This window comes from Chiloscyllium plagiosum, chromosome 7, assembly GCF_004010195.1.
Source record: "Chiloscyllium plagiosum isolate BGI_BamShark_2017 chromosome 7, ASM401019v2, whole genome shotgun sequence".
NCBI classification, from domain to species: Eukaryota; Metazoa; Chordata; class Chondrichthyes; order Orectolobiformes; family Hemiscylliidae; genus Chiloscyllium; species Chiloscyllium plagiosum.
The window spans coordinates 66,687,765-66,708,699 of NC_057716.1; the positions used below are offsets into that span (position 1 = coordinate 66,687,765).

Genomic DNA, 20,935 nt, shown 5'->3' on the forward strand with positions numbered 1-20,935 from the left:
GTTTCCACACTAAGTAATTTAAAAAGAAATCTAAAATTAGAACATTTCTGAAAATTTCCCAACTACAATCTTTTATTGATGCAATCTATTTCTGTAGTTGCTCAGAACAATCTTCTTTTATAGAAGGAGCTGTACTCACACGGACTTCAGTTGGGTCTCTTTGGAACTAAACCCAAAAGAGATTGAACTAAAGCTTGCTCATCCTAGATTCTACTCTAGCTAATGTAATGATTTTTCCCTCTGGTTGTTGAACCGCACAGCATAAGCAAACATTCATTAAAACTCCAGGGGTTATTTCAGTCACATGGTCTCTCTGAAATATACTGGTTTTAAAGTTATGGTTCCTGAAAGACTGACCTGACCCCTTCATAAAAACTGACCAACACACATATGCCACTAATTATAATACACACATAATGGTCACTGTCTTGGCACTTCAGCTTGATACGAATGTTTGTCACTTGTCAGCCCAAACCTGGGTATTAGCCAGGTTTGTAGCAATCAGACATAGATGGCTTCAGTTTCAAAGAAGTAACAAATGGTGCTGAGCACTGCAGTGAATATTCCTACTACTGACTGAATAATGCAGCTTAAGATGGTTAGACCTAGGACATTGGGACGATTCTTCTATGGTACAAAATGTGACCCCAATTACCTGAAATTCTTTCTTCACTTCCAACCTCTCTGCTCCCCCCCACACCAGATTTCCTACCCTAAAGGATATCCCATGGGTTTTATGACAATTGACAATGATTTCATGTCATTAGACACTTAGTCTGACAAAGAAAGGTAACTGTTCAAATGATGAAACCCTAAATCCTTTGATAGTTATCACCCGTACTGCCTTCTCCAAAATCCTGCAAACCCACTGGTTGATTGGACATAGCAATGAGGGTCCACCTCCAGTAAAGGCACTGTTCACAAATGACCAACTGAAATAGGTGAGTCACATGTCAGGCATAGAGATACAAACTTCCATAAACAAGTTATTTACTCCAAGCTCCACAAATGGTAAGCAATAGGAGACGGCCAGAGGAATTGTTACAGGGATATCCTGAAAGTATCTATAAACAAAATGTAACACCCCCACTGACATATGGGAGTAGCTTGCACTAGAATACACAAAATAGAAAAAGGATCAGCTGTGAAGGCACCAACTAGTTCAATCAATCAATCACCAATATGATCATGTGAAGCAGTACAAAGTGCAGAATCCAGAACATCCCACCCACCCTCCTTAGCAAACACCATCTGATTCACCTGTAATCAGTGTATAGCTCCAGAATTACAACTGTTCAATTACTGCCAAATGCACTTTCCCAAAATGGGGAGGCAGGAAAACAAGTTATCCTTGACACTGGAGGGACTGCCAAAGATGATGACACATTTAATTTCAGCATTTTCTTTAAATTTAGATAAAGTAGTGCTGGGATTCAAATCTACTTCTCCAGAACATTACCCGGGTCTCTGGGTAACTGGCTCACCCACCCAGCAATAAAATCATTATGCCCTTATCTCTTTAAACTCTCAGAATGCAATGAAAAATTGCTAAGGTTGCATTTATTGATCGTCCTCAATTACCATAGCTTAAAGCAGGCCTTTTTTTGAATTGCTTCATTGGGGATAGGTAGAGTTTTTAGAATAAATTTGACCCCATTACCGTGAATAATTAAGATGAATATCATTTGTGTAGTAGAGAATTGCATCAAACATTAAAATATTTTAAAGTAATTGCTTCCAATATATATTGCAACAACTTCAGTTGGCCATTAAAGTAACTTGAACACAGATAGCAGCTTCATACATGGCCAATTGTTGAGAGTGTATCGAGGGAGACTAAATGTGGAAACATATCGATGTCAACACAGAAACCTCATGGATGAATTCAAAAGTTTGTATCAAAGCCAATTATATTATAATACTTACAAGATTGCTGTTACATGCATAAGCATTACAAAGTTTCAAAGAACAGCACGGTGGCTCAGTGGTATGCACTGCTGCCTCATAGCACCTGGAACTTAAGTTCAGTTCCAGCCTTGGGTGACTGTGTGGAGTTTGCACATTGTTCTGTGAGGATTTCAATTGGTTACTCCAGTTTCCTACTACAGTCCAAAGATGTGCAGGCTAAGTGGATTAACCATGGCAAATATGAAGATGGAGTAGGGGCTGGGATGCTCCGAGGGCCAGTGCAGATTTGATGGGCTGAATAGCCTCTTTCTGCACTGTAGGTATTCCAATTTAGAAAAAAGACTCAGTTTGATTAACCCAACTCTTCATATTGCTTTGGGTTTTTAAAAAGTACATAATACATACCGAAGAGCTTCTGCAAAGAAGAGATATTCCTTTAACTGGTCAGCGTAGTGCTCCTCCTCTTCTAGAATGTCATCAATAGATGCTGCATATCTTTAAGAACGAAGAAAAGCCTTGAACTTGACATGTAATAAAACATTACTGTCACAGTTGAGAGATTTGTGTTTTACCATAACACATTAAAATGCAGCCCACATAAATGTGGTATGACTAATTGATGTACCAAATCTTAAACATTTAAAATGACATTTATTTTGTTGAAAACCCAACAATTCTCATCGGTTACTCTTGCATTTTCCTGAAAACTATTCCTAAAAATGCTTACAAACAACTTTTAAAATTCACAAAACAATGCATGCCACTCAATAAATGCTAGAGTTTGATCATGGTTAGCAAGGCATCAATAGTTCCATGTGACTGTTTTCCTTCCCGTCATAAACAACCTAAAGACCCTTGATAATGTCATTCTATTAAGCAAATGGAAGTCATCAAGTGTGCAGTACAGCAGCTTTTTGTTATTGCATGGTTTTTGGCATAGGTTTCAAAAAAGAAATGGGAACAATGCCAAAAATGTTCCTGCAATTATAACACTGAAAACTCTAGAGGTTTATATTTAGCTACTTTAATTCCTATAATTTTTAAAAACTGAATTGTGATCTGTTTAAAAGATGTCAGTATTATTTTGCTTCCAGATTTCCCCAAAAAGGCTTTAAGCATGCAAGTTTAAAATCGTATTTTTTGAAATCTTGTACTGTATCACGAGTTAGTTAGGACTGTTTAAGATACATACACATCCATGTGGTGACCAGCACTCTGCAGTCCATCTCCCATTTCCTTCTCTATAGCACTCCACTCACTGTTCAAAAAGGAAAAGTATTTGTATTATAGTCCATGTAGATGTACAAAAAAAAACAAACAAATACTTTTAACAAACGGGCCTTCCATAGACTGTTCAAAAAAGGAGAAAGAATACTACCCTTGATAAAAAAGGAAAAAAAAATAATTTATGCTGTTTAAACAGTTAGGCAATTTATACCAGACATTTCATACAATTATTTCACCTTCCCAAGTTTATAATATTTTAAACTCCTTTACATTGTTTGTTTATAAATGTTCCGAACAATGAAGCTGTGAAAATTCTTAAACAACTTACCTGAAGACTCTTCCATAATTTCCATGCACTTTGTATACACCATACAGACGGTCTGCCACCCTCTGCAATTACAGTAAGCATTTTGGAAGTTAAAGTAAGAACCACCAATGCAAATCACCACACATTTAGACAATTACAAGATTGCAGCAAAAAGTCTTTTTCTAAAAACAAAAAATTGTGAAACTATATCAATCGGGGGAAAAAAAAAATCTGTTTTCAATCAGCAAATGAATTCCTGAATCATCAGGCTACTATAGGGACTAGGGAAGTTGATCCAATTTTGAATTGCGATTTGCAATGACTAAGTGGTTGTTAATTGTCAGGGTGGGCATGAGGATTACTGATCCTGATTGCTGTCCAGTAGAATAAGTTGAACAGTGAAAGACACAGTGACAATACTAGGAACTGGGTATAATAGCTTGCCAACATATAACTTTACAAGTTTATACACAAGTATAAATCAATCTGGGGGGAGAAGAGAAAAAGTATAAACCTAGAATTACATACTGCTCTAACTCGCAGGAGGTGAGATATGATGGACTGCAGTTCATCTCCATAATGTTTCAGCTCCGTAAATCTCCTGCAAACAGATGAAGTTCTTTTTAATCTTAGGTTAAGATTAAAATACTCAAATTGCATTCTGTTGTTTAGAATACCAACAAACCATTCGACAAAAGACAAACCAAAAGTTTTATCATCTGTAAAATGGAGAGCACGTCAAATGATGGAGAATAAGCTTTTGGGGGAACTTAGTTGACTTTCTAGAAGCCCAAATATAAGAAGAATATCTAAAACAAGTGGATAATACATTTGCTCAGTTCTGTTAAATAGTTAACTTAATTCAACAAGCCAATCACAACATATGGCTTCAATAGCATTTAAATTTTTACCAAACAGGATGAGTAATATTAGCTAGCTGAAGTGAGCAAAATCTTATAATGGGAAGTGGAAGGGGGCAAAGTATTTAAATTGTAAGCTTTAGCATGTTAAGAAGATTTATAGCTCAGGCGGAGGTTCTGGATGTAGGTTTGCTTGCTGAGCTGGAAGGTTAGTTTTCAGACATCTCATCACCATACTGCATAGTATCTTCAGTAAGCCTCTGGATGAAGCATTGCTGGCATAGCTAGTTTTCCACTGACATGCTTGGGTTTCCTTGGGTTGGTGATGTCATTTCCTGTGTCTAACACACACAGACTTGGATCCCATTTACCAACCCCTGGGAAAAAGAACAGGGGATGACATCATAGGAAATGACATCACCAACCCAAGGAAATCCAAATAGAAAGACTATACCACCAGTGCTTCATCCGAGGCTCACTGAAGACGTACCTAGTATGGTGACAAGACATCTGAAAACAAACCTTCCAGTTGAGCAAACAAACCTGTAATCACAATTCAGCTTTTTCTGGAGCTGGATTTAAAAAATGTGAACAGAACAATGAAATAGAACATATAGCTACAAAAAAAAAAATTTCCAGAGTATAATGAGGTCTTACAGGATGCAGATGACAAAAGTGGACAGGAGACCAGACACGATTTCATTGAACAGAGATGCCGAATGGCAAGTTAGACTTGAAAGGACAAATGGCTGACTGCTGCTCTCGGATCTCAGGTTCTTAAGATGTAGTACACACTGATATATGTACTCAAATGGGATTGTGAATATTCAAGATGAAGCTGAAAGATGAACTTAAGTAGATTTCATTCCCAAGATGTCTAACCAATGCAAGACAGTTGGTACAGGCAGGAGATAGTTACAATGGTGGAATACAAATCAGAGGGAATTAAAACCAAAACTGTATAAGATCCTGGTCAGACCACAGATCGCAACTGCCTAAATTCTGATTATTTTAAAACTCGTTCTTGAGATTTGAACAACATGGACAAAGCCTGCATTTAATGCCTACTCTTAATTGTCTTCAAGAAGGTGGTTGTGAGGTGCCTTTTGCAAAAACTGTATTCCATATTAATGTAGGTACACCAATGTTGTAATGAAGGGAGCATCAGGATTCTGACCCAATAACAGTGAAGGAATAGTAATACAGTTGCAAATAAACAAATGACTTGTTGGGGAACTTGCAGGTGATGGTGCTCCACACATCTGCCCTCACTGTTCTAGTTCTAAGTTCAGAAAGAGTGATGGCAAATTGCTGCAGTGCATGGAAGTTTAATGTGGTAGGTGGGGTGCCAAGCATTCTGGCTTTTATTTTCCTCTTGAATATCTCTAGTATTGTTGAAATTGCACTCATCCAGGCAAGTGGTGAGTAATCCATCACAATCCTGACTTGCTCAGCATCAATGCTGGACAGACTTTGTAGAATTAGCTTCTCACTGCAGACCTCAGCCAGTGACCTGCTTTTGCAAGCACAACTTTTACAAAGTTGGTCTAGTCAAGGTTAATCAAAGATTCTGGAAGCACAATATTATTAAAGCAAATGCAAATAAATAGCAAATATTTACAGGTAAATACAGTGAAGGTACAAGTGAATAAGTGATCAATTTAACTGAATTTCTTTTTCATGGCACAAAATACTTGCATATGCAAAATGCCAAAGCTTTTTATTGACAACAGCATTCTCAGGCATTGACAGCAGCAGAGCAAATAAAGTGGCTCATAAAAGACGTATACCTAAAGAGGAAGATTCCACTCCACATCTATTTTATCCACACCTTTTATCATCATGAATACCCCATTTTTCTCAATTCCACTGTTCAATCTCTTCATATAATAAACCCCCCAAACCTGGGATCAATTTAGTGAACCTCCTATGAACTGCCTCCAAATCTTTCCTCAAATAAGGGGACCAAAACAGCCCACAACACTCCAGGTGCAGTCTCACCAATACTTTCAAAAATTGTTGCAACTATGTAAAATAATTGGAAGGATGTGTGCAAAATGGGGCACTAACTGGATTACCCGATGATGTGATGATCCTCCTTCGTGGTGCATTTCTCTACAAATTTATTAATGGTTTGGAGACTACAGACAAACCAGGTCACCAAATGATGCTACATGCACTTAAGACATTATTCATCATATATGCAATATGCAGAGAAATTTCATGTGCACAATGGCTCATTTATAAAACCATGTTGACAAGTCAAAGTCAAGCCAGTTATCACAAAAAATAAGTTATACAGATGAGCTTCTCCATGCAATCTAAATTCTCATGCTATATCCCTAGCTGGCATATCAATTCAGCATTATACTTTTTGTATGTTGAGCACTAAGTTAAGGAAAAATATGTGATAGAATAGACCAAAAAAAGTACTTATCGATCCCTCAGGATTGGTAAGAAAACAAAGCTGCTAGTTTAAAACAATGTTACAAAAAGGGAAAAAAAAAAATCTTACTTGTCTGGATTCTTGACTCTGAATGTTGCATTGAGTGCTTTTAATCTGGAATCTGCCTGTTTTAAAATAAAAAAGGCAAATTTAAATATTTGAAAACAATCCTTCTTCATTCAATGGCAGCATAGTGAAGAAATTATTTGCTCTTAAACTCTATTCAATTGACCTTTTCAGCGGACAGAAAAGATAGAACAGTGGCTCAGAAGGTTGGGTTTTTCACCTCTTGGACATTTTTAAATCTTTAGTTCAGGCTGAAGTTAAGACTACAAGGAGAAAGTGAGGGCTGCAGATGCTAGAGATCAGAGCTGAAAATGTGTTGCTGGAAATGCGCAGCAGGTCAGGCAGCATCCAAGGAACAGGAGAATCGACGCTTCGGGCATAAGCGTCCTGAAGAAGGGCTTATGCCCAAAGCGTCGATTCTCCTGTTCCTTGGATGCTGCCTGACCTGCTGCGCATTTCCAGCAACACATTTTCAGCTCTGAAGTTAAGACTACAGTAGTTTTGTAGTCTCCAAGGAGCTATTTTCAGACAGGCATGGAATTACAACCAATTGGCACAGAATGTCAAAATTTAAGGGTTACACCACATAAAAGGGTATGATTTTAAAAACAAACTCAAATTGCAACATTAAGTACATGGCCAAGAATAACAATTCACTACAGGTTTACATTTAAAAATTCAAATACTAGATTTTCAGTTAAATCAATGCCACATTTGCAACACTGAATTTTTATACACTGAAGAGTTTGATGGATAGTTAAAGCTGCAAAATATAGTGCAATTTCAAAGGACAACTTGGTTATTCTCATGGAGTAATGGATAATAAGGAAACAAACAGAAAAACTACTTAATAAAAACACAGCTCTTACAAAAGATAAGACGTTAGTACTGGCAGTGTTCAAATGTATAATTTTATTAGCCTAATACCACTTTATGCATGTATTTCAAAACATTCTTATGATATACAACTTAGCTATTCATTATGGAACCCATAGACAACAGATAACCAAATGGGAGTCTGGCAAAACAAGCCAGAGTTTCACCTTTTCCAGGTCCTCCTGTTATGACACCTTCCTTCCTCTCGCATCTTCCATAGTACACTCAAAACCTGTTCCTCAGTACTGGTTCCTAAATTCTGAAACTACCAAACCAGCAACAGCCCAATCACATGAACAGTATGCATCACATTTAAAACACCGAACAGGTTTTGGACGTTCACAGTTAACAGTAGGGCCCTAGGGAGTGTGGCAAACGAAGACCTCAGGATGCAGGTGCACAGTTCCTTGAAAATGGAGTCACAGATATACAGGGTAATGACAGCAGCATTTGGCATGCTTGCCTTCATTGGTCAGCACAGAGTACAGAAATTGAGGGGTTATGGCTGTACAGGACATTGATGAGACCTCTTAGAGAGTGCTGCATACAATTCCAGTCGCCTTTTATAGGGAGATTGCTGTTAAATCTTTTCTGCACTCAAGTTTACAAAATAAGTTTTTGGGATGGGAGGGTTTGAGTTATAGGGAGAGGCTGAACACTGTAGGGTTTTTTTTGTTCCCCTCGAGCATCAGAGGCTGAGGGGTGACCTTACAAAGGTTTATAAACTTATGAGGGGCATGGATCCGGTGAATTGCTCAAGTCTTTTCACAAGGTTGGGGTAACTCCACAATGGAGGGAATAAGTTTAAAGTTTTTTTAAATTCATTTGTGGGACTTGGGCATTGCTGGCTGGCCAGCATTGATAGCCCATCCCTATTTGCCCTTGAGTAAGTGGTGGTGAGCTGCCTTCTTGAATTGCTGCAGTCCACTTGCTGTGCGTTGACCCACAATGCCATTAGGGAGGGAATTCCAGAATTTTGACCCAACAATTGCGAAGAAATGGCAGTACATTTCCAGGTCAGGGTGGTGAGCTGCTTGAAGGGGGAACTTGCAGGTGGAGGTGTTCCCATGTACCTGCTTTCCTTATCCTTCTAGGAAGAAGTGGTCTTGAGTTTGGAAGTTGCTATCTAAGGATCTTTGATTTTCTGCAGCACATCTTGTAAATAGTACACACTGCTGCTACCGAGATTAAATGTTTGTAAGTGTGGTGCCAATCAAGCAGGTTGCTTTCCCTGGATGGTGTCAAGCTTCTTGAGTGTTGTTGGACCTGCACCCATACAGAAAAATGGACAGTGTTCCAACACACTCCTGACTTGCGCCTTGTAGATGGTGGATAGACTTTGAGGTGTCAGGTGGAGAGTTACTCGCCACAGTATTCCTAGTACTGACCTGCTCTTATAGCCAGCATTTATGTGGTGTGTCCAGTTGAGTTTCTGATCAATGGTAACCCCCAAGGATGTTGGCAGTGGGGGAATTCAGTGAAAATACTACTGTTGAATGTCAAGGGGCGGTGGTCAGAGTGTCTCTTACTGGCAACGGTCATTGTCTGGCATTTGTGTGGCGTGAATGTTACTTATCACTTGTTGGCCCAAGTGAGGGGAAAGATTTTAAAAAGGGACCAGAGGGGCAACATTTTCCACACAGAGGGTGATGCAAGTACATAACTAGCTGCCAGAGGAAGTAGTGAAGGCTGGTATAATTACAACATTTAAAGGCATCTGGATGGGTACATGAATATCAAGGGTTTACTAAGATACAGGCCAAGTACTAGCAAATGGGACTAGATCAGATTGGGATGTCTGTTTGGTACAGGCGAGTTGGACCAAAGGGTCTGTTCCTGTTTCGTATGACTATGGTTCTTTAACAGCAGGCAGTTATAAATGACGAGCATTGAAATAATAAGAAGTGGAGAATGGAGGAAAGAAAAGCACCTGGAGCCATGCTGTCTGACAGAACAAAGCAACAATACTTGTTTGTAGTCTGCTGCAACAGTGTTAATGCCCCAACGTAGGCAATGTTAGCAATTATTATGACTTATTAAAAAATGAATTTGAAAGCCACCAAAATAACATTTTAAATTAAAGTTCAAATAAGGACATTTTACTTACAAAGGCCAGGGGTGTTATGGGGAGAGTCAGAGTTGCTGCTCCTGATCCCCACCCAGTGTAATACTTTGGAATGTGTACTATCATGTGAAGAAGACCCAGTCTGCCAAGATGTAACATTTCAATCTCTTTCATGAAGTATGACTGCTCTAGCTACAGATTGAAGAGTTACCAACAGAAATGCAACATTTCACTCATACACAATGTGATTCTGCTTCAGCTTGTGTCTGAATACATCATTCTTCCATCCCCTTCCAACCCCCAGATCACATAGCTACAGTATTATACCAATTCAATTTTTCTACTTCTGTAAAGTATGGTTCTGTTGCATTTTAATACTTCACAACATATTAAAGCTGTTAGATGTACCTAGTTATCTGCTGCATTTCTTTTAAAACTTGAATATGTTACTTATTTAGCAACTAGGACAGAAAATATGATGCACAAAATGGAGGAATTAAAAAAGGAAATAGCAATGAGATCTGACAAGCTTGGATAATGAATATTTGAAAACTGGTCAAGAATAACTGCAGAAGAGCAAAAAAAAAAGGAGGAAATAAAGAAGCTTTAGTTTACAATCTCAGTTTTGAGCAGAAAATACCAATGATATTGGAAGGGAGAGAACAAAAACCTACTTTAAGTAAGCAAATTATGGCTCAAAAAAAAAATGATTAATAGGATCATGATTGCATTTGCATCAGTGACTCATGAGCAATCCTTCAGATTGTTTCAGAGAAATTGAATTTTATTCTTCAACATGTTACATCACAATCCAGTCTTCAAGGACCATGAATACCAAAATACTCCAACTACCTTGTTTTAACCAACTGCATTGTCTCAAGATTTTATTAATTTTAAACCAAAACTTAATTAAAAAATTAAAAGCAGCACCAATTACTAAATGATTCAAAACTTCATATGTACAGTTCTTCCAAGAATTCTTAGAAGTTTAAAAAAAAAAATTATATACTTTCACATACCCTTTCTTCACTATCGAAGTACAAGTCCCTTGTTCTGGTTACTTTTCCCAAAGCTTCCAAGCTAAACTGCAGGTTACTTTCTTTTGCATGATGGCACACTGCAAGGCCCAACTATAGATTCTCCCACTGGTTCAAATTAGACAATCTTCAAATTTCTGCTTCTCACAAAATCAGAAAGAGATCACGATTTTCCATCTTCCAAATGATCAAAGTTAGGTTTTTTTTTAAAATTCAGCGCAGGTCTGTCAGACACTTATTTTTGATTAACTTCTCCCATTGAGCTGCAAACTATATAAAGGACCAAATTGCAGCTAAAAACCCTCTCAGAAACCAGACAGCCTTCCAAAACTCCAAATCACCTCATGTTGGTGAATCTTCAAACAGACATTTATGCCTCATTTACAGTTTGTTGTTTTACTCGATAGGCAAAAAAATCTTCATGGCTCACAGAAATGTTTTTAAAATAACATGACTCCAACTCCCAGGACAAAAACCTCACTGGATTACACTTTTCAAATCAGTGTATCCATTACATCTCAGTTCTCCAGCTAAGAAAGATCACCTACTGTTTCATAAAATTTACCGTTTTAGCTGTCAACCTCAGCCTACTACGATCCCAACCTTTTAAAAATGTAATTGACTTCAAGCTGCTTTAATTGCATTTATCCTATTTTGTGGTTAAATTTTACTTAAAACAGACATTCTAAAACTAAATGGTATATTGTAAATCTACTTGAACCACAAACTAAGTATTCACAACATAAGTTACAGAGTAATAACAAATCCCAGGAAAGTTCACTAACATTACTTGCAACTTCTAGAAGCTTCCATGCAACAAAACTAGAAGCTTGACATAAATTAGCCAGTCTTGATATCACCAGATGCTTAAATCAATTTACTAAGTCACAGACAGATAAGTATTTTGATAAACTCCACTGAAAGAAGAGACAAGTCATTCAATTTAAGATCAATCTGCTGAATGACACAAGTAATGGTCGACCAGTCTCACCCGATTCAAATAGAATTTGGGTTTTTTCTTCTCCCTCGATCTTGCCAGATGACCTAGTGCAATTCACTCAAATTTCAAAATTATGATTCAACAAATGGAAGACAAAAGTAGCGGTGTCCCAAATTCTGACATTAAAAAAAGGCAAGCACTGCTCCAAAAGCAACCTCAAAAGAGATTAAGTATTGAAAACAATCCCTTTAGTCCTTGTGGATTCCAGATTTACCTATTGCAGTACAGCCAAGGCAAATAGAACTTGTACTTTTGAAGTCAAATGGCAAAACGACCAGAGTCCGAAAAATCAAGCAAATACATCATAGTTTGAAGTTGCCATGGATAAATCAATTGCAAATGAGAATTTTAAATCAGATGCAAAGAGCATGTGGCATAAAATGAACAAAGCTGCAAATAGTCTGTACTCTCATTATTCCTCTAACTACAAAATGTGGAGCACACATTGCTCTTCAGCACAATGGAGTCAGATTTTTAAAATGTCTGAGTGCAATTTGTAACGTTTCCTATGATCGTCATTCTTTGAATGCATATTTGTGCTGACTTTGCTCAGCTGCAGAAGTAAATGGGGTTAGAGGTCACTTGAATGTTGTATACATCAGTTCTTTAAAATCACAAGATAGCCCATAAAATGAGGTTAATGTACTATGCTGCTCACACTACTTAGAGTATTTTCAATAAAAAGGTCAATCAGTTGTTTGGTAATGGGTAAATATATAGTTAGGGGCAAGGAGTTGGAGGATAAGTGAATCAAGAAAACCTTCAAAACAATTCTGAATTGATTGTTAGACAATTCTGTTAAAAAGGTTTCTCCATATTTGGTAATCCAAAGTTTTCTGCAATGCAGTGCAATAAACCTTCATCTTGAAGGAGGGATGATGGTCAGTGTTGCGCTCTAAAATGCAGAAAATGTATATAAACTAGCTAGAATTAAAAATAACTTATTTCCCCCCCCCCCTCCATAACAAGATAGAAAATTTAAAAAATGGATTTCTCCAGTGCAATTCTCTAGTTAGGGCATGATTAAACAGGAACATAGTGTTTTTTTGCTTCTGGATTTGAAAAATAAAAGATCGTAAGATGCAAGAACTAAAGTAGACCATATGGCCCATTGAGTCAGCACTGCTATTTAATGAAGTCATGGATGATCTGACAATCCACAACTCCAGGGTTCGTGAGTTACAAAAAAAAAGAGGAAACGTTGCTTATGGGAGCAGACAAATAGACATAGCAAGATCTTGATAACTGAAATGTGACAAGTTACTTGATATGTTCTGGTGATTAGCTGGTTAGAGTTTGGGGGTTGGGGGACTCATCACACGATTACTTATGTCCACCTGGATGGATAAGACACGATCCTTGTTAAATGCCACTAACTGGAAAAAGAGGACTTCGGTATTGCACAAGGTAATCAGCTGATACTAATCAACTCCTAAATCAATTAACACTCATCAGAATGAAAACTAAAAGTGAAGAATTGATCAATTAAAAATTTAAAATTGCTAAAAAAGATAGCTCACAATTAATGACAAGAGGTATCAATTTTGGGAAAATACGATAACACGTTGTGCTGAATGTGACAGGTCAACTGAATCAACAAAGCCTGATGCTGCAACACATTTCTTGCAATTAAAGAGATGTAGAAGTACCATATCACATGGTTAGGAATGGGTTTAAGAGGCCAGTCAATTGGTTTATTGACAACTGCACCTGTTCTTTCTTCAGTCAAAAATAGCTCAATGCTTATTTGAAAGTCACAAAAAGGCACTGAAATAGTTTAACATTCAGCACTAAACTGTCAAGCCAATTAAAGAGTTAAATTCCTTCCAGAAATGCTTACAAATTCTAACTGAAACACCAAAGCAGTGTTTAGATTTCAGCTTGACAATTTGAATGATACATATAAATTAGTCAGGTGTCTTTGCAAAACAATAAAAAAAAAATCAGACTCTAATAATTTGAAAGTAGTAATTTTCCATTAATATAGCACATATTTTCACATTTAAGGTAATAAGCCAATTTTAAAAAAAAGTCAAGTCAACTTTACCTTTGCTTGGAACCCTGATTCATTTGCTGCTTCTTTCCAGCCATTTTCCTAAGAAAATTAAACCGTAAACAGTGAACAACCAGCTGTAATAGTACTCCAGCATGACATTCAAAATATGTAGTTTACATATCAAGTAATTGCTGCAAACTGGCTCAGTATATTTGAACACTAAATTATTGGAGTTGTACAATTGTTTTGCAAACTTATGACCATCTAATATTGCAGCCACTTGTTTGATCCAATTTAAAATTATATTACTTGCAATTCACAGACATACAAGTAATTTTACATCCTGCATAAATGAAAAAATATCCAGTAATATTAATCTTTCAGGTTTAAGGCTTTCAGTTTTTGAGCAAGAGAAATCCAAAGTGAAAGGAAAAGAAAAGAACTGGGTTGTGAAAATGATATGGTGGCATAGCAATTTGGATTGCCTCAGAGTGGAGGTACTATAAATGATGAAGTACAATAGGTAACAGCAAACACTGTCACGTTTATGTATCAACACATTTATAGATTGTTTTCTGAGGGACATGACTAAAATGTAGCTTCTTCAACCTATAAGCAACAGTCCTGGAGAATGCATCAAGACATCAAATCACAGATGCCATTCTCTCAGAAACAGATCAAAACAGCAACAACATGGAAGTGGCTCTGAACCAATTTACAAAATAAATTTTCGTAGTTCTAGAAGCAATACGTTTGCAGAACTTTGACGGAAAATCAAGTAAGGGTGTTGCAGAATTCACAAAAATTATACTCTAGGCATTGGTAGAGGCAAAGCTTTTGATGACCAACTAGCCATTTTCTGTTCAAACTCTGTACACCATTCAAGTGGATGTGAGAGGGGGTGCTCACCTGTGGGTGAAAGAAACAAAAATAGCAAAGAAACAAACATGCCAGAGGAAAAATTGTACCATTTTATATCCAAAGTCAGATGACAAAAAAAGTTTTTGACAAAAGCCTGAAGTTTGAATTAGTCAGTTGGTGACTTGTCAATGCCAAAAAGGAAATTGAAATTATTTGTCTTTAAAATTATTTGTCTTAAGAGTACCATAGTATCAGAAAAAAAAAGACTTGGTCTTTGGTCAAGAATTGTTTTTTTAAGAAAACATACTATTTAGCTTATAGTACAGTAAAGATCCCCATTTAGATTTTTAAAAAGATACAGCATTTCTTTCTCATTTTTCTACAGCCATACTGGTCACTGAATAATGCCAAAGCCATCCATTTGCAATGAAAAGTATTAAAATTGCAGAGCTAACAAAACAAATCAAACTTCCAATACCTGTGTTAAAAATAAATAGAAAATTGGGTCACAAGAGAGAGTAGGATGTGAAGCAACACGCAACAGAAAGTTTTCAAGACCAATCCTTCGTCGTTCAACAAAATCAGGATCCATATTATCAGCGGATAACTTATGCCAAACAAATTCTGCCTGCAGGAATGGAATAGAAGGCAGGTTACTCAACTGGCACTTGTTATTGAATAATGTTGAAGCTACTTTCAGTTGTGATTTCCCTGGGGTAAAGCAGGCCACAACATGCTAATAATAAGGTTTGCAGAATTCAAATCTTATAGGAAGCATTATCACATGATCAAAGCAGGTTGAGCAAGTCCAACATGGTGGACCAATATACAGCAACCCAAAAATATTGCAGTACTCGATGTTTCTATGTATGACAATTGGTTTCTCTCATTTGAGATTTAACCTGGAAATTTATGGTCGAATCCAAAGAATACATTCCAGAGCACTGGATATCTAACTTTTCTTCACTCTAATGACTACTTTAAAGAATGACTCCATTATATTGGGATTTGAATCCATTTCATACTAAAATATACATTAATAAGAAGTCTGAAATGGCAAGAGAAAAGCTTTCAGCAATATGCTTTATTAAAAGAACTGCCATCTATGGCATTGCATCTGATCTACTTCAGTATTCTCAAAATGTAATATTTTTAATTGATTGCTCCCTAGTTAGAAATGGAATGGACTCGTACACCACCTTATTTGTGAAAGTCAGGTATCAAGGGAAAAGAAAAAAGCTCACTGGATACTTTCTTCAGCATAAGCCTTAGATACCCTCATGCACGGTGCAGGATGTCAACAGGGTTCAAAATGCAGCCCTTCATTTTAAAGAATTACTTACATATTTGATTATTGCAATTGACAATTACTGAATGTCACGCATTTGGGGATGCAGGCGATGCAAAAATGAAATTTACTCACTCTTTTTTCAGGTAGAGGTGGTACCACTATACAAGGATATGTAACAACTAAATAATTTCTCAACAATTCAAATTCACTGTATCGTCTCCAGAGTGAATCTGGCACAGAGTTCTCCTCTTCATTTTGTGAATCATGTGTCCTATAAATGAAAAAGTATTAAAACAAAAAACAAAATCAGATTGCCAACTTCTGGGTTCGATTAATAAACTGTATTCCTTCTACCCGTAACAGATAAAGTTTAATTACCAAAGACATTTCTAACAAGTTAAGAGTGAAACATGTAACCAAATATACTTCTTGTTTAACATCAAAACTTTAAGTGAACATCCTATGCCTTCCCATTCATTCACAGGCAGGAAATAATTCCACACTAACATTAAAATGAATCAGAGTTCATAGCATAAGTGTGCTCCAAGGAAAACATATTGATAAAAATATCCTTCAGTATGTTCTAGACACGAAATGGGATTGGTACAGAACAGATCTGCCAGAAAAAAATTTCTTCTTCTTCAGTGGCATATCACTTGAAATTAAAGATTTTTAAACAAACAACCATTTCAGTTGGAATGCTCATGACGCAAATCTGGAGTTCACTTTAGAAAGGACACGGTGGCACAGGATGTTGCCACAGTCTCAGTATGTGGTGACCCCAAATAGGCTGGTGGTAGAAATATGAAACAAACATTCTGGTGGAGACAGCTACTCTTCCAACATTTGAGGAACATCTGGATGAGTACTTAAAATGTCAGGGTATAGGAAGTTATGGACCAAGTGCGGGTAAATGGGATTAGTGCAATCTGGTGGTGTTTGTTGGTCACCACAGAGAGTCAAAAAAGGCTTGGTTCTATGCTGTACGGCTATGAAAAGATTAACTGTCAAAAATATTTTCAACAATAGCAGCTGAAAAACTATTTGAAGTGGACTTTTTAAAAAAAAAAGTATCTTCAAATCTATTGAGGATCAATCATGTTCAAAATATACTTCTATTCCCCAGTTCTCATAACATTCAATTGATAAATTCTTAAGGTAGAATTAAGGATCATTTACTGAAAGTGTGTTGCTGGAAAAGCGCAGCAGGTCAGGCAGCATCCAAGGAGCAGGAGAATCGACGTTTCGGGCATGCCCGAAGGACTCATGCCTGAAACGTCGATTCTCCTGCTCCTTGGCTGCTGCCTGACCTGCTGCGCTTTTCCAGCAACACATTTTCAGCTCTGATCTCCAGCATCTGCAGTCCTCACTTCCTCCTTAAGGATCATTTAACAAAACGAGTTTACTTTCAGTGATCACATAATGGATCTTCTCTGCAATTTAGTTTCAAAGACCACAGTAGAAACAGCTGCAATTCTGATTTGCTTTTTCTAGTCCCTTATTTGAAATAGTTGACAGCAAATTTGTAAACAACTAAGAGAAGACAAAAACATAAAATTATAAAGAGACGCCCCTCAGAGTGAAAAGTATCGATAAATTCTCGTGCAAAGGCAATGCGTGCTTTAGGGTAATCTACACCTCTAAACATTTGAAATCATAGTCACATGTATTACACACCTATTTAATGCACAAAATAGATTGACTCCATTAAACAAAACATCTGGACACACCAGTGGTTATTAAAATATTTATTAAGTCAACTTTTCATAACCTTCCACTGAACTTTGCACCAGATCAGTGCAGAAATTAAAATATATGTTGGTAACTAGGCAAGAATTTATTTCTAAATTTCAGTAAAGTTAATAAGTAAATTGTACCTCTTGCTAATAAAAAAAACTTACACAAATCCTGAAAGTTTCTGGAGTGTGTGTTCTTTACTATTTGGTGAAGAACACAGGAGATTTAAGTATGTAAAGTGATAACATTATTGAAATAGAATGTCCTTTTATTATTCAAGCTTGATGCCACAAGGGAGAGGAGGTAGGACAAAAGACAAGTTGTTACAATATGAAAGTAAATGTGGCTAATATCTAAATGTATACAGAAACCATATTCCTAGGAGATGTTGGAAAAATGTGCTGGCGAACCAAATTAATTTAACAGCTGAACATTAAATATCTGCAACAGGAAATGAATCAGACATTATTCTCAGAGCTGGTTAGTGTTTCATTTTGAAATTAAATCAGAGGCAAAAGGAAACCAGAAAAGCATGCATAAGCTCAACTGGACATGTTTCAGATAATAATGCACGCAACAGAAAGCTTGCACACAGGTGCAGCAAGTAATTAGGAAGACCAATGAAATGTTTAAACCCTTTGAAATAAGGGCCAGAGTGTATAAAGAGTAGGAAAGTCACACTGCAACCGTACCCAAGTTTTGGTCCCCTTATTTGAGGGAAGGTGGAGGCAATTCAGAGAAGGATCACCAGGATGATCCTTGGTATGCAGGGATTGCCTAAATGAGTAAAGCAAAAAAATAAAAATGCTAAGTAAGTTGAGACTTAAATGTTGTTTAGAAGGCCCTACCTTTCAATTAAAGAATAGATGGGAGTTGCTCATTTCTGATAGGAAATTCCAATTAAGATTCCCTTAGAATGCAGCTGTGCTTTCATTCTAATAGTTCTTTTGCAGTACAGAACTGTAAGGAAGACAAACCAGGCCCCCTTTTACAGCAGTGACTAGTTTCCAAAATCTTTCAAAAGAAAAAAAAAGGGTCCTGACCGCCACTACAATAGCGGCTATCTAATCTTAAGGCAAGTGTGACATTAGGGCGCTGGAAAGGTATGGTACCCAAGTGTCACCGTTCTGAAGAAGGGTCACCATAGCCAAAAGGTTAACTTTCTCTTCACAGATGCTGTCAAAACAAATTGCTGGAAAAGCTCAGCAGTTCTCGTTTCTGATTTACAACAAATAAAAACCGAAAGAACTGCGGCTGCCAAGTGTCAAGGTATTTAGGGTAAGTTGGGGCCAATTTAATAATTATTCAGTGAGTCTATACACTAAAGAGTGTAACTTGCAATTTCAATGTATTTCCAAATTCTGCTTTAAACAGGATCTTTCAGAAGGTTAGGCAAAAGAGGATTGGAGAGTAGAGTGTGGTGCAGAAAAAGCATAGCAGGTCAGGCAGCATCGGAAGAGCAGGAGAATCAACGTTTTGGGCAAAGGCCTGTCATTAGGAAGGTTCAGAAGGTTGCTGAGGTCGTGGAATTGCTCACCAGAAAGTTTAAATTTCCCAGGGATATCTTTTTGAGTGTGTTACATCGGGAATACCACAGGGATCTCATGTGCCACTTCCACCAAACTGGCATAACTGGCCAGAGGAAAAGCTGGGCCAAAACTTCTGATGGGCAATTTCCCCCAAAACTGTCATGCTCGCCAAAAAAAAAAAAACACCTTTAATGTCAATGAATTCAGGGAATACCAACTCACTTGAACTCCACTATTACCCTGAAAGAAGTCCAAGGATTACAGAGCTAATTCTGGGTAACCATTAGACCGACTGCTGAATCATAACTGATGCCCCCAGAAACTACAGGTAAAGGTTTCAAGATTAGAATAGACTTTGCACATTCCCTATCCAAGGGCACCTGAAAGCAGACAAAAAAGAATGGCAGAGAATGAGACTAAATTTCTCCTTGACTGCTCTAGGATGTCCGTATACCTGTTCCATCTATTAAGGAATAAATGAAGGAGGAGCAAGTGATGAAGGGACCAAACTAATAGGAAAGCAGTAAAAAGATTTGTTGCAATTACACAGAATAGCATATTTACCTACTAAAAACAAAGAGCAATGACCATATATCATGTCAAGTTGTGTGTCATGTGAACACATACGGGCAAATCAGACTAAGAGTTCAAGTAAGTGATGTGATGAACAAAGGAGTGATCCCATTATTCCCAAAACCCAGTGATTTCAATTCTTCAGTGCATCAAAATCTAAATTCAACAATTTTCTGTTTCTTTCTGGATTTACCAGTTCCATAAACAAATGCATGCCATTTCTCAAAGCATTTTTCATTATGGTTGTTAATCATAGAAGTCTACAGCACAGAAAATAGCCATTTGACATTGAATCTGTACCAATATGAAGTTAGCTTGTTTTCAAGTGAAGTCTCAAAAAATGTACAAAAATTCCCAGTATCAAATGCATGAAAGTGTGTTTGGAAGGTATTCTGTAACCTGCAATGATAACTAACTTTGCAGACATCATCCTAAATGCTAAATTGCCCGTAGTGTTAGGTAAAGGGGTAAATGTAGAGGTATGGGTGGGTTACGCTTCGGCCCAACAAGTCGGCGGGTCGGTGTGGACTTGTTGGGCCGAAGGGCCTGTTTCCACACTGTAAGTAATCTAATCTAATCCTAACAGAAGAGTCCAGTTGACCATATTTTAAAATCACTATAGAACATAATCAAATATTACTAATAAAGTGAACTTTACACTGGTCAAATATTGGCAGGGATGCCAATATCAACCACTTCCTTCAGCCCAAAAATATCAGTTAACCATAACTCAGACACAAAATTGGCTGAGTGATAGGAAATTATGTTGCTAATCACCTTTTCATTGCATCAGTTCTTACAAAAAAAACTTAAATAATAGACTTAGGAGCAAAGAATCAAACATCAGAGATGCAGTCAAATGAAAAGGCATCTGATGTGGTCTATGTGGATTTTAACAATGCTTTGGCAAGGTTTTTCATGTCAGACTGGTCCAGAAATTAAAACCCCATGGGACTGCAGGCAAAAATGGCACATTAGATTCTAAAAGTGGTTGGGAGGCAGGACGCAAAGGGTGAAGGCAGATTGCTTCAGTGTCTGCAAATCTGCTTCCAGTGAGTCACACAAGGCTGAGTCCTGGGACCCTTACTTGTGGTGTACATTAATTTCAACTTAAAGACTGGGGATGTGATTAAGTTCATGGACAAAAATGGCTAAG

General features: G+C 37.3%; 1 protein-coding gene across 1 annotated transcript in view; it reads right to left on the reverse strand.

The window, feature by feature from the left end:
- snx4 (sorting nexin 4) overlaps positions 1–20,935 on the reverse strand; it is a 53,787-nt gene that overhangs the window by 17,418 nt on the left and 15,434 nt on the right. The window contains exons 3-10 of the mRNA XM_043693968.1: positions 16,073–16,211; positions 15,128–15,277; positions 13,840–13,887; positions 6,818–6,873; positions 3,971–4,043; positions 3,464–3,525; positions 3,101–3,166; positions 2,314–2,403 (exon numbers count right to left, since the gene is read on the reverse strand). Of these exons, the coding sequence (XP_043549903.1) occupies positions 2,314–2,403; positions 3,101–3,166; positions 3,464–3,525; positions 3,971–4,043; positions 6,818–6,873; positions 13,840–13,887; positions 15,128–15,277; positions 16,073–16,211 (684 nt within the window). The remainder of the gene's footprint in view (positions 1–2,313; positions 2,404–3,100; positions 3,167–3,463; positions 3,526–3,970; positions 4,044–6,817; positions 6,874–13,839; positions 13,888–15,127; positions 15,278–16,072; positions 16,212–20,935) is intronic.